The sequence below is a fragment of the Leuresthes tenuis genome, unplaced genomic scaffold (genome assembly GCF_036924035.1).
Source record: "Leuresthes tenuis unplaced genomic scaffold, fLeuTen1.0.hap1 SCAF_14, whole genome shotgun sequence".
Classification (NCBI taxonomy): Eukaryota; Metazoa; Chordata; class Actinopteri; order Atheriniformes; family Atherinopsidae; genus Leuresthes; species Leuresthes tenuis.
This window is the reverse complement of record NW_027325368.1, coordinates 24,053,131-24,066,288: the sequence shown is the minus strand read 5'-3', so window position 1 is coordinate 24,066,288 and position 13,158 is coordinate 24,053,131. Positions and strand designations below refer to the sequence as shown.

The window sequence follows — 13,158 nt, the reverse complement described above, 5'->3', positions numbered from 1 at the left end:
TTCAGTGAACAGTAGATGCATCAATAGAAGGTCCAGCTGCATCTCTCAGGTCCTGTGTCAGTTCTTTAGTGGATTTCTTTCTTTTTTCATCAGGACATTACTTTCAGATAGTTTTCATCTGCTGTAGATAGCCTTTTAATCCTGGTGAGTTTCTTCAATTCTTTAAGGACACACTGCACACCATATTGAGATATACCAGGTTTTCAGTTAATAGCTCTTTTGTAAACGCCTTGTTGGGGGTAAAAGTCCCATTTTATGTCAAACAGTGTTATATTTTGGTATTCTTTTATCAATGCAACTAAAGAAAATGGTGATGTGTCTTTGTGATGTGTCTTTGTGACTGGCTACTAGTAACAAAGTGCAAATAAAAGTTCTCTGTTTTGTGAAGACACAATACCATTTCATTTCCATTTAATAAAGTAGTTTGGTACCTACTTTAGACTTGAATAATTCATAGTTACTTAGTGGCTTCGCAAACAAAACCCAATCCTCCAAAAATGGTCAGGTGGAAGCACTGGAGTGAAAATGAGTGAAAACGCAGCCAATGTCTAAAGAAAAACTTTCCCAGACCTTCAGATAATCCTGAGAACTATGGTTCAATACCACTTACAAAAATAATCTAACAGCTTGGAAGCAAAATATAAACAAATGAGGGGTGACTGAAGACTTTTGTACAATACTGCAGAAAAAGACATTTCACAAAATGCAGATTTTTTTTAATGACTTTCTTATCTGCATGCTTGTTCTCCAACGCTGACCCTTTCTACAAAGAAAGAACAGCTGTACCATCACAAAGTATTTATCTGCTATCTACCTGCAGGTTGCTTTGACACACATGATAAATGCCACAGGCGTAAGTGTTGACCCGGTTGTCGTACATCCTGTGAGAGCAGCGAGGATTATTACAGAACATGGACATGACACCAGTTTTCCCCTTTGGTGGCTCAACATACATCTGCCGTGGGAGCAGAGAGTCAGAGATGGTTAAGTATGATTCCTCTGAGCACCTCAACAGACAAGTTTCCTCTCAGTCAATAAAAACAGAGGGTGACAGCTTCACTCATCCGTACAGCTGCGGAGAGAGACTCGTTCTGTGTCCTGGCTGACAGATTAAAGCCAAACAACACTGACATTTGGTGAAAAGCCAGATTAACTTTGCCTCCTTGAAGCCTCTCCAGCAGCAACAGAGACTAAAATCCCCAGAACAGTCCTGTGGTCTCACTAATTGGCGAGCAGCGTGGACCAGGCTTTGATTAATCTTAAATCTAAATGAGTTCACCCCAAGCTGCTGTGATATTCCGACAGAGGAGGTAAACCCACTTGCTTTTCATCCCGTGGCTGCATCAGAAGAGACCTGGAACTTCGGCCGAGTGAACCCGCCGAGAAATCAAAGAGAATGCCAGAGATCTGTTTAATAATTTATTTGCATATGATTATCGTAAAAATATTGAAGAGAAATGCTTATTTTTGTTCTAGTTTTCTCACATTTTTTTTTTTAACAATCTAATACACTTTTAATTGTACAGGAAAGTCTGCCCTAACAGACACATTTTCTTCTTTCACTGTGACATACTGTATAGTTTCAGTATATGCAATGACTGTTAAACTGTATTTTCTCCATATGTTTGCTCCCCAACAATAAAGAAACAAGCATATAAATGAGGGTCATAGAGAGGCCAAAGTCAGGTCAGATAGTTGGAAATGCTCAGTGGATTTGTCTAATACAAATACAGTGTTATATACAGGCAGTTGTTTTAAATAGGAACTGCTCTGACAGTTGAAGTTCTGAAGAAAACACTGATGAGGAGAAACGATTGTTGATGATTTGTTCTACATCACTGTTTGGAGGTCAATTTGAAGTTCAGAAAGCCAACATCTGGAAAGCGACCTTTTCCATTTCCACTGATCTGAGACACATATTCAAAGTAAAATATACAATGCAGCTCTGCCACAGGTGCTTTTCATTTCTGGAAAAAGATAAAAGGCCCGACACTGATCTCAACACAGTCTGTTCAGTGTTTTAAAGGTAATTAGTTGGTCTGAACCGAACAGTTCCTGAATTCAATCATTCATTCATATCTGTGGTTTCTTAATGTTTAAAACAAAACAAACAAAAAAAACCCCCATCTGAATAAAAAAAGTTGTGATAAAAAAAAAACACCTCTTTGCATTTAACAGATAATAAATTAGCATTAGAAACGATGTGTGTATGAAACAGTTAAGATTAAGAAAACATGGACATTAAAGCCCAAACAGCAAAATGCCACCAAAGCAACAGCTAACATGGGACTCGTTGGTACTTTACTCATGAACGAGTTTCCACTTTGGCATGCACATGACGTGTCCTGCACAGTGTCAGCTGCATCTCTCCTCTGACAGAGAGATGGTGTGAAGACTCGGATGCTTTGTACACGTTTGTAACACGTAGTTCTCCCAGTACATGTGGAAGACAGTATTTAAGAGGAAGCGGATGAAAAGTCTTTTTTTCTTGTCTCCAAAAAAAAGCAGACTAAAAGAACATATTTGGTTGGGTTAAAAAAAAAAAAAAAGATTGACTGGATTGAAGGTATACACAGGTGAAGCTTTCTTGGGAGTAAGTTTTGAGCAAATCTTTGCATCATCTTGGCACTGTTGCGTCATCGAGACAATGAATCATATCATCTTTGTGAGCTCGCCTTTCTCGTTGTGAAGGTAAAGAGAAGAAAAGACTTGATTCCCAACCAGCAGAAAACACATGCAGGCATGCAAACACAACCTGAGAGGGAGCAATAAGAAGTTTGGCATTATGTCAACAGTCACAAATCCACAAGTATCAAGTAATGAACACACACATTGCAATGGAAGGCTCTCTTTATACAGACATTAAGTCTCCAGTGGGAAAGAAATCTCCAAAGTGGCCCTCTTTTGCTGCGTAGCCCGAGCTTCCATCTTTTACTTTCCTCTTTTTTTAATTTACATCATCCTCTCTGCGTCAAGAGTTTCTAGGTAGTTTTTTTAAAATTCATTCTGTATCCTTTGCTTTGCTGTAGTTCACACTCTGATGGGGAGAGTTTGGCTCATCTGTTGCCGAATGATTTCCTGACTGTTGTCCGGGCTCTTCCTGTTGTGTCCCGGCAGCGTTCCTCCCAGCCGCAGCAGGTCTCTGCAAACACAACATCACACAGGTCAGCTAACAGTTCAAACCCACTTTAAACAAAAGCAGTAACTCATTATTACTCCACCATGTGCTGTCATTGAAGGTCTAATCCATCTCAGTCCTGCAGAGTCTGCATACTTAGATCTCACGTTTGAAAAACCCCAAATCAGAAAAATTTTGCACTTCAGGTCTTCTACACATTCCAAAAACAGTTGAGACAGTAACGCTTTTGTCAGTTTGTACCATTACCATTCCTTCTCCTGGCAATTTGAGGATACCATTTTTTTCCCTATTCTCCCTGGAAACATATTCTACAGTGTGCAATAGTATGGGGTTGTTGTTTTTTTCCTTTAAAAATTCTCCACGCATTCTCTATTGTGGACAGGTCATGACTGCAGGTAAGCTGGTTCAGTACCTGTACCCTCTTCCTCTGCAGCCATGCCAGTGCCAAATGTGTTTTTTGCCTTAGATGGTTTTCATGGAAAAGAAAAGGTGAATGTAAATTAATTTTCTTCGTAATAGCACTTATGTACAAAAAAGTTTATACACTTGCTTGAGGTAGTTTTTGATGCTGATCAAGGGGAATTGAGACCACTTTGCAAACTGCATCTGTCTGGCAAGCTTTAGAATATTGTCACTGACCAGCTGTTTCAGGTCTGATCTGGCAAACCACAAACTCGCATGATATTCTCAGATATGACATAATATCCTTGTAATTCCCTGAGATGAAAGCCCTTCCCTAAGAAGAACTCTATCCACTTTCTGCTTGTCAAGGTTCACAGTAGTTTTTTTTTCTCCCTGAGGTTTGTTTCTCCAAAGGACAACTACTTCTTCTACTGAATTTACAACCAGAAGCAACGTGTTAATGGAGCAACCAGTCAATGGTAAAGTGTCTGATTGACAGCCTTTCAAGGGATTGCTTCAGATTTCCTTTGCTAATGAATGATCAATAGGCCATCAGATGTTCTCTAAGCAATTGCTATGTGTATATAGGTGCGCATGCGACATACCATTGGAAAGCTTGGATTCTTGTGATTCAGTTTTTTGCTGTTGCATATAGCCAGCAGCTATGTCTAATCTTTCACATATCCTCTATCATAGGTATGTTAAAAAATGTATGCTATTGTTATTAAATTTAGGAGCAAGGAGACCAAATTCAAGTATTTACTCCTGGTGGTTCATTGCTTCCAACAAAAATACTGATTGGTCTGACCATAGTACACATTTTCTCTGTGCAACGGTTCATCCCAGATGCCTTCGAACCCAAAGAAGTTGACACTGCCTCTGGACAAGGTTAACCGAAGGCCTTTACATTGCACTGTAAAGATTTAAGCAGCATTTGGAAACGTAGCTCTGGTTTCCCACAGTTTCCCACAGAGGTTTCCGACAGCAATCCCTTGTCCCTTGTGGTTATGTCAAAAATTGATGAGTAACCGTTCTTGTTGCTGTGCTGTCTGAGGGATCAGAGATCACAGTTGTCCACTTTAGGCTTGCCATTTCACATTGAAATTCCTTGAATTGTAAAACGATATTATGCACTACAGCGGAAGAAGAATACAAATTCCTTTCAATCTCTTCAGGAGGAGATATGTTTATTAAATGCAGAAATTAATGTATATTAACAAATTAAATTCAATAAACAACACAAAATATTAAATATCCTGGGATCATTGTGTCTGCAACAAAATTAAAGTAAATGCAAGACTTGCTGCTTTTTCTTTCTTTGTTTTTCTATAGCATTCCAAAGGTTTTCTGATTTTGTGTTGTAGAAAATAAGAAATACAGCACCATGGGGATAAACTTAAAACTTAAACAACTCTAATGCTAGGACAAATCTATTCATTACATTTCCAGTTTTAATAAAGGTTCAACATATTTTCAGTTATCTTGGGGAACAAGGGCTGCGGCCTCTGAGTTTCCTTTGTTCCCTGGCCAGGGTCCTTGTTTTTAAGGCTGTAGTGGTTGAAGATAGTGAACAGATAGTGCTGCATCTCATATCCTCTCTCTCCATCCCATATCTGCCCCAGCATCACTGAGAAGCCAATGGGAGATGAACAGCACCGAGCGTTTGCGGCCTCGGACGCACACGCAAATTCAGGAGATGCTGCTAAATCGTGCTCTGACAACATGATTCTTTCTCTCTCCTTTTCTTTCCCCCACTCCTTTTCCATCTATCACTTACTGCTGCTGCATACGGATGAGGCCATAAATTAATCATTGGCATGTCATCAGCTCACAACGACAGCATAACATGCATATACACACACACACACACACAAGCATAACACTCACACATACACATATCCCTTTCCTATTCGCTCATCACTGCACTGGGTGTACCCTCCCCTGATGCATTAAAAACCTCATTAGCAACCTAATTAAACACATTCCTCTCTTTTAGCTTCTCCTCAATCTCCCTTATTACTCGCACTTCATCACCTCCTGCTTTTCCACATCAGCAGCTCTGGCTGCTGTCTGTCCTATCACCTACATTCCAGCATCCAGCCAAGTATAGTGGGAATTAAAGCGAGGTCAGCCATTACATTTCTACACACAATTAGCTTCACCGAGACCAAACCCTGGCATTGGAATCGCCCTTGGGGCTCTGTATTCAAGTGAAGCTGTGAGCCAAGGAGCTGGCACCACACCTGGATAAAACAAGTATTAATTCTGCCTCATGCGTCCGTCAAAATCAGGATTCTAACGCCAGCGTCAGAAACAGTGTAGAGGATGTGCGCTTGATTCATTATACATCACTGCATAGCTAGGGATCTTGCATTCTAAAGCAGTGCTCATCATGTTGTTGACTAGATGCCAGGGTAACATAATTCAGAACAGGCATATCAGTAAGCCAGAGCATTTAAAAACGAAGCTGGAAAACAGCTCCTCAAAGCAAGAACAGCTATGCAAGAATAAGTAGACTTCTACTCTTCCACAAGAAAGTGTCACAGAAAGAGGCAGACACCTTTCTGGCAGCAAAACCCTCTCGCACAAAAAGGTACTGACCAAAGTTAACTGAAAGCATAAAACACACAAGCACAAACCTTGTCGTGCTTCTCTTTAGGCCAGCCAAATATTTTTTTTCTTTGCTTTGACATCTTATTCCCACAACCCTGAGGCAACAGTGCTGCCTGTCTCTGCACGAGACATAGTTTTCATCCTGCACTTCACAGCCATCATATACAGTACTGATGGCAATTTCACACAAGGCTAAGGAGAAGAAAAGTACATCATCGTATTTTCCTGTTAGGACTTTGCTCTTGTTGTGGAACTACTTCAAATCCATTTTGTATTTAGACGTAAAAGCCAGCTACAAGGTTCATGTAATTTAGATGTTGAACAAACTTGCGGATTAAAAACATCCACAGAGTTCAGCTTTTTGCCCGGTAAGATTTAAGAAAGTGAATTCTGTTAGCTTTCTCTGAATAGGTGTCAAGTCTGGCAGCAAATTTGCCAAGATGGACACAGTAAAGTTAATTTCTTTCAATAAAATGTATAATGCCCGAGACACAAAAGAAAACATTTTCTTTTCAGTGAGCAATTTCTCTTCATTCACTTTAACACACAAAAAAGGCAGTTTTATGAAGACACTAATGCAAAACACTCAACAAAATACACATTCTGGCTTTATTTTCAGAAAGTAGTGAGGCTCTAAAAAAAAAGCAATAACAAAAATGCTCTTTGAACGATCAAAGACTCTTAAGTGTGTACTCCCTTTAAACCAATGCATTCCAAATTCTGTGGGACTAACTGATCCATGTAATGGTGCTATTGGTGGAGGAGCATAAGGGCACAGAGTTTTTCATTTTTAGAACTGAGTGCAACGTAAAAAATGTCTTCCTCTCTCTGGCCCTGGCTCTGACTCTTTAACAGCAGCGGTTGACCTGAACAGGTCTTATCAGGTCTTATCCGTATCACATGAATGCTTGAACAGACAAATTTAAACTCACCCTGAGTAGGTGCTGGTCACCACCTTGAGGCTGGCGGCGTTGCGAAGCAGTTTGTCCAAGGTGCTGACAATACGGGAGAATTTGGGCCTCAGGTTTCTCTCCTTCATCCAGCACTCCAACATCAGCTGGTGCAGCACCATGGGACAGTCCATGGGTGGAGGCAGCCGGTAGTCCTGCTCCACTGCCGTCATCACCTGAGGGACAGGAAATAGTTTTTTAACAAGAATAAGGGTTTGTCACTAAATTATGTGACTCACTGCTTGATGTGAAACAATTTTGTTCATAGTGAACATACCCTCCCTGTGTTAATTGCATAGACATACAATGCCTACATGCTTCTTAGGCTACTGATGTAAATAGATGCTATATATCTTGTCTCTAAAATCAGCTGTAACTTGCTTAATTATTTAAAATTTTTTTTTTTTGCTTGCTATAAATATGAAAAGGGGCTGCACGGTTTCCATTGTCTCACAGCAAGAGGGTTCCAGGGTCAAGTCCCGGCTGGGGCCTTTCTGTGTGGAGTTTGCATGTTCTCCCCGTGTATGCGTGGGTTCTCTCCGGGTACTCTGGCTTCCTCCCACCGTCCAAAAACATGCATGTTAGGTTAATTGGTGACTCTAAAATTGTCACTAGGAGTGAGTGTGAGCGTGTGTGTGGTTGTTTGTCTCGTTTGTCTCTGTGTGGCCCTGTGATGGACTGGCAACCTGTCAAACACCCCCTCCTCCCGCGACCCGACCAACGGATTAAGTGGGTATAGAAAATGGATGGATGGATAAATGTGAAAAACTGGACATAATGCTGGTTACACTTTGGAATTACATCCAGTTACTGTGAGTGGGTCTCAACTCAACAGCCATAGCTTCATATGGGCTAAGCTCTTTTCACAACATTTTTTAGGATTTCAGCCTCTCTGAGATTCTCCAGATCTGTATGATTCTGTACCACCTGGCTGCTTGACAGTTTATAAATAGGCTTATTAGATACATAATGAGCCCACTTCTGCAGGCTAGATGGATATTATTACACAAACATAGTTGCAAACATTGTTTATCTGAACAATTCTCTTCTTTAACTAATGCAATGAATGTAATAAAAAGTTAAAGTAGGTTTAGGTTTCACAGTTCGTCACAGTGGTTAAGCATGTGAATCTCATATGGAAGAGGGATCTTCAACAGCTATGTTTTTAGGGTCATGTAAATGGTAAATGGACTTGTACTTGTATAGCACTTTTCTAGTCTAACTGACCACTCAAAGCGCTTCACTACATGCCGCATTCACCCCACTCGTACAGCACGTCTTAAGATACACATAACTACGTGCTTTCTAATCATTCACACACATTCATACCCCAGTGATACACTGGGAGGCAACGTGGGGTTCAGTGTCTTGCCCAAGGACGCTTTGACATGTATCCTAGGGAAGCCAGAGTTGAACCACCGACCTTCCGATTGGTGGGCGACTGCTCTTCCTCTTCCAGCCGCCCCATGTCTAAGATGCTTTGAAAGAATAGCTCCTTTTTTTAGTTAAAGTTTCAAACTTTGAGAAGCACAGAGCTTCTACAGTAATGCTAATGACTGTGAGGTTGTACTTTTGAAACAGTAGCATTTAGAGCAAAAATGCTAAAACCATCACGCTAACATGCTCCAAGAAGTTTGGCGTAGGGGTGTCCCAATATACCAATACTGACAATGATTGCAATATTTACAAAAGAAAAAATGTAGATATTGTATTAATTTTTTGTACAATTTTACAATTATGAGTACTCTCGCTCCACCTTTTATTTTCACTATAATAAATTTGCTACAAAGAAAGAAAAACTTTGATGGCAATCTTTCAATAATATTGTTAAGGTGAATACTTTTGGCCACAAAAGTGTTTTTAAAATCTAATATTACACCAGCTCTGATTTAGCATGCTATCATTAAAGGTTGATAGTGGTAAGGGATCATGAACCCAAGTAACTACTGAAAGTGCAAAGATTGCAATAGCGCAAGTGGAAAAGTCAGGGGATCAGTTAAATCACTATAATTCTTCCTCTGGGGACTAAGAAAATGTCTATAAATTATATTGTAATTTTACAACTGTTTTTCTAGTAATCATGGTTTTAAAAAAAGTAAACACATTGAAATAGACACAAATGAAAATTTTACATTTTCTTTGTGAAACAATGAAGCAAATGTATCCATTGGCAACCATTTGGCTCTGACTAATTAATAAATTCATTAACAGCATGCTGTTTAGCCTTTTTCTGTGTGTTTTAGAATAATAATCATTGTGGAGGTATTATGTCCTGCATTTGACAGCTGCTCAGCTCACGCTGTCACATATTCCAAACTTCCTTTAAGTCTCTCAAATTTGTCACTTCAAAACTGGCATGAGTGACAGGAGAAACAATAAGAGAAGGAAGAATACATTGGCTTACTGATTTGATTTCGCCTAGCAACTGCATTGTGCCTCCATAAGCTCTGTATGGGTTGTAACTCCCTACAATAATTTTAAAAAACTGCCATTTGGGAACAATAAAGCATTTCTGCTGCACTCCTCTTCTCCTGCTGCTTGTCCTTTGATTTTGTGTCGTGCCTCCAGCCTGCAACTTCCTCTGTTTATATCTCGTATTTGTTGACTGTGTTACTTATTGAGCGATGACTGTGGCACAAAGGCTACTGGGAACAATAGAGGGCCTCTACTTTGATGCTTTCATTACTGCGTGTGGGTTTTGTTGTGAAAGTTATACATACATTACTGCCATTTTTCATTTTGGCTCCTCTTTTGCTTTATTGCTATCAGCGTTACGAGTCTCCTTTTGAAGTGCAATACAGAGCAGATATTCCTCAGAGAATTAAGTGGAGGTGTACACAACACATTGCTTCAGTACTTTGTTCAGCAAGGAGGAACCCAGAGATTTCAGTTTTCTTTCCTACAAGCTCAGTGCTGTAGTAACAATGTCTGTGCAGTGCAGATAGCCTACAGGTAACAAGACCCATAAAAAGCTTTTCCTGAGAACGCCTTTGTGAGTGTGAGGAGGGAGGCTTTGCAGTATGGATTTGTTGGGGGTGGGCGGGCTAGGGCTGTAAATAAGGTGGTAAAAAGTAGAACACAAGCACACAGCTGCACTGGCATCTGCAGTAAGGAGATAAAGACAGCAGAACAGGCCCAGGTCTAAAATGTCATGCTGCAAATCAAAGCCACAGCAGCTAAGAGGAACTTTCAGTCGGTCCTAAACTTAGCATAAAAACATGGATTTTTTCAACAGATATGAGCGTGCTCATGAGACTCTCCAGCAAACTCACATCCTGGTTGCTCATGTCCCAGTAAGGCCTCTCTCCATAGGACACTACTTCCCACATGACAATGCCGTAACTCCATACGTCACTTGCAGAGGTGAACTTCCTGAAGGCGATGGCCTCTGGTGCGGTCCACCGAATGGGAATCTTCCCCCCCTGTTCCCACACAGACACAACAACCTGGCATACACTGCAATCCTAAAACAACACTCACAGAAGAGCAGAGTACTTGCATGCATCCATATGTACATGCAGAGTAAATTATGGGGAGAAATTAATTTACAAACACACAATGGAGAGAGCACACACACACACAGATTTCACTGACCAGGGAGCTTGTGTAAGTGGGGTCAGCAGAAGTGTCATCCAGGAAGCGTGAAAGACCAAAATCAGAGACCTTGCAGACCAAGTTACTGTTAACCAGGATATTTCGGGCGGCGAGGTCTCTGTGAACGTAGTTCATGTCTGACAGGTACTTCATCCCTGCAGCAATGCCGCGCAGCATCCCAACCAGCTGTGTCATGGTGAAGCGCCCGTCGTTCAGCTGCAGAGAAAGAGTGTGAGAAAGAGCGTGAAGATGGGAGGAGATAGGAGGTAGGAGATAGGAGGAGTTTGATGCAAAGGAGTAAAAATGAGAATGAGAAAAGATGTGTTTGTTATGAAAAAGTAGATAATAGGAAGGAGCGGGGGGGGGGGGGGGGGGGGGGGGGGGGGGGGGGCACATCAGTCACTTAAACACGACACGTGTCATAATGCTTCGCAGCTGCTCCTGACACTCACTGACAGCTGACCTTTTCACACATGCTGTCTGATTAGCTGATTAATTAGACTCTTTACTGTCATACCAAAGCTATTGAAGTTCGATACAGACCAACAAAATAACATGAGAGTGAGCTGCAACACTTTAATTTAAAACTAGATCCTTTTTTCTCATTCTCTGACTGACAAACGAGTCGTATGTACACTGCTGTTGACACAAATTCTTTCAGGCGAAATGCTTTGTTTGAATATTTTTGCTCAGGAACCTGAAAGCTGAATCGGCAAATTACAATGGCATGTTGCTCAGAAGCCATTTTTTTTAACATTTAAAAGGCATGAAACAAATCTTAGATAAGGACTTTCAGGGTTAATTTTACAATTCTCCACATTAGTACAAGCGTGCCGCAAACTCAAGATTATAATAAATCAGCACGCCAACCTGTGAGGGCTCCTGAACCCTGATGTGTGTGGGAGCTGGAACGAATCAATGGAACGTCAATATACAATTAAAAAAATGGGTAGAACTTTCTGCAAATCTGCATGAAGCTACGCTTCGAGGTTCTCTCTTGTGACCTGAATATCTAATACAAGAAGACGCTGGAAGAAAAAAAATCTTATTTTCAACATAATCATTGCCTTCTTTGACTCCACTGTGGGAAAGCAAAGAACACAAGACATGACATGACAAAGCCATAAACATTCTGCTTTGTAGTCTGCACACTCCAGTGAAGTCTGACAGCCAAACAAGCTGGGATGGATGGATGGATAAACAGCCATGATTCATAACAGACCTTCAAAGCCGTGCTGGCGTGAGTGAATGTGTGTTATTTCTGTAGATCTGTAAAGCTTCTATGTGCACATGTCGTGTGTGTGTGTGTGTGTGTGTGTGTGCATGGAATATGTGTCCGTGTCTCCAGGGAGCTGAAGTGCATATTCTCATGTGTGTGACGCACTAAGACGGCATGTGAATGTGAGTTAACTCAATAGTTTCCTCATTAGAGTAGAACTCTGAGTTCCTTTGAGTCACAGGCAGCATGTGACACTGGCGGGAGAGCACAGACCAAGCAGTTTTCCATTTTTTCTGTTCTTTGTGGGACAGCTGGCTGAGAGGAGTGTGTGAAAAGGCGGGAAAAAGCTCCGGCTGGACTGTCAGATGTGGGGCTACAACTAATGATTGTTTTAATTCCAAATTAATTGCTTAAAAAAACATCAGAAATAGTGAAATTATCATCTCTAACCCTTAAGACATCAGGGGAACAATTGGTTATCTAATTGTCAGATTTAAATAAATAATTGATCAATTTGAGTCTCATTCCAAAAAGTCAAATATTTGTATCTACTTTAGGTTGTCTTTGTTTGAGAAAACTGACTAATTAACATGTGTAAGTTAGACAGAACAAAAATTTGTAAATGTGATCTTGAGATTTGCTTTTGAGCTTCACATTTTATTTTTGCCTCTGTGTACAAAACTAATTATTCAGTCAAATAAATGGCAGACAATTTGAAAGTAAAAACTGCAGCCCTATTTGTTTTGTCCAAGCAACAAAGCAACAGAAAATCTGCTATTTGTAAGGGGGCAGCATGAATTAAACAAATGATGAATTGAATGTATGACAGTGAAAATATTCTGCAATGAATGTTTGACTAATCTCATTTGCTCATTCTTTAACCATACAATAACTAACTTGACGGCAGTTCTAGAAGCCATTTTATTCAGACTTACAAATGTCTGAGTGAAACAAGTCATTATCTATAATGATACAACATAAAGAAAAGCTATAAATTGATTTCAAGATTGATAAGTATATTGAATGATTGTTGACTTGAATAATCAATTATTAAAAGTGTAAATTTTTTTTATATAAAAATGAGGAAATAGTCAAAGTCATGTGAAAAAGAAAATACACCCTCACCCTCTAGGGTTTTATGTATCAAGGCATAATCAATATAATCTGGTCTTTACCAGGTCTGAAAATTAAGATAAATACAACATCAGATGAACAAAAAAACCCCAAAACACATGACATAT

At 40.2% G+C, this 13,158-nt stretch overlaps 1 protein-coding gene across 2 annotated transcripts in view; it reads right to left on the bottom strand.

Annotated features, from left to right (window-relative positions):
- Positions 1–1,415: 1,415 nt before the first annotated feature.
- The window catches only part of ephb3a (eph receptor B3a), a 35,699-nt gene continuing 23,956 nt past the window's right edge, over positions 1,416–13,158 (bottom strand). For both annotated transcript variants that reach the window (XM_072363905.1, XM_072363906.1), the window contains exons 12-15: positions 10,699–10,914; positions 10,377–10,526; positions 7,087–7,280; positions 1,416–3,142 (exon numbers count right to left, since the gene is read on the bottom strand). In XM_072363905.1, coding sequence (XP_072220006.1) covers positions 3,031–3,142; positions 7,087–7,280; positions 10,377–10,526; positions 10,699–10,914 — 672 coding nt within the window. In that variant the 3' untranslated portion in view covers positions 1,416–3,030. The remainder of the gene's footprint in view (positions 3,143–7,086; positions 7,281–10,376; positions 10,527–10,698; positions 10,915–13,158) is intronic.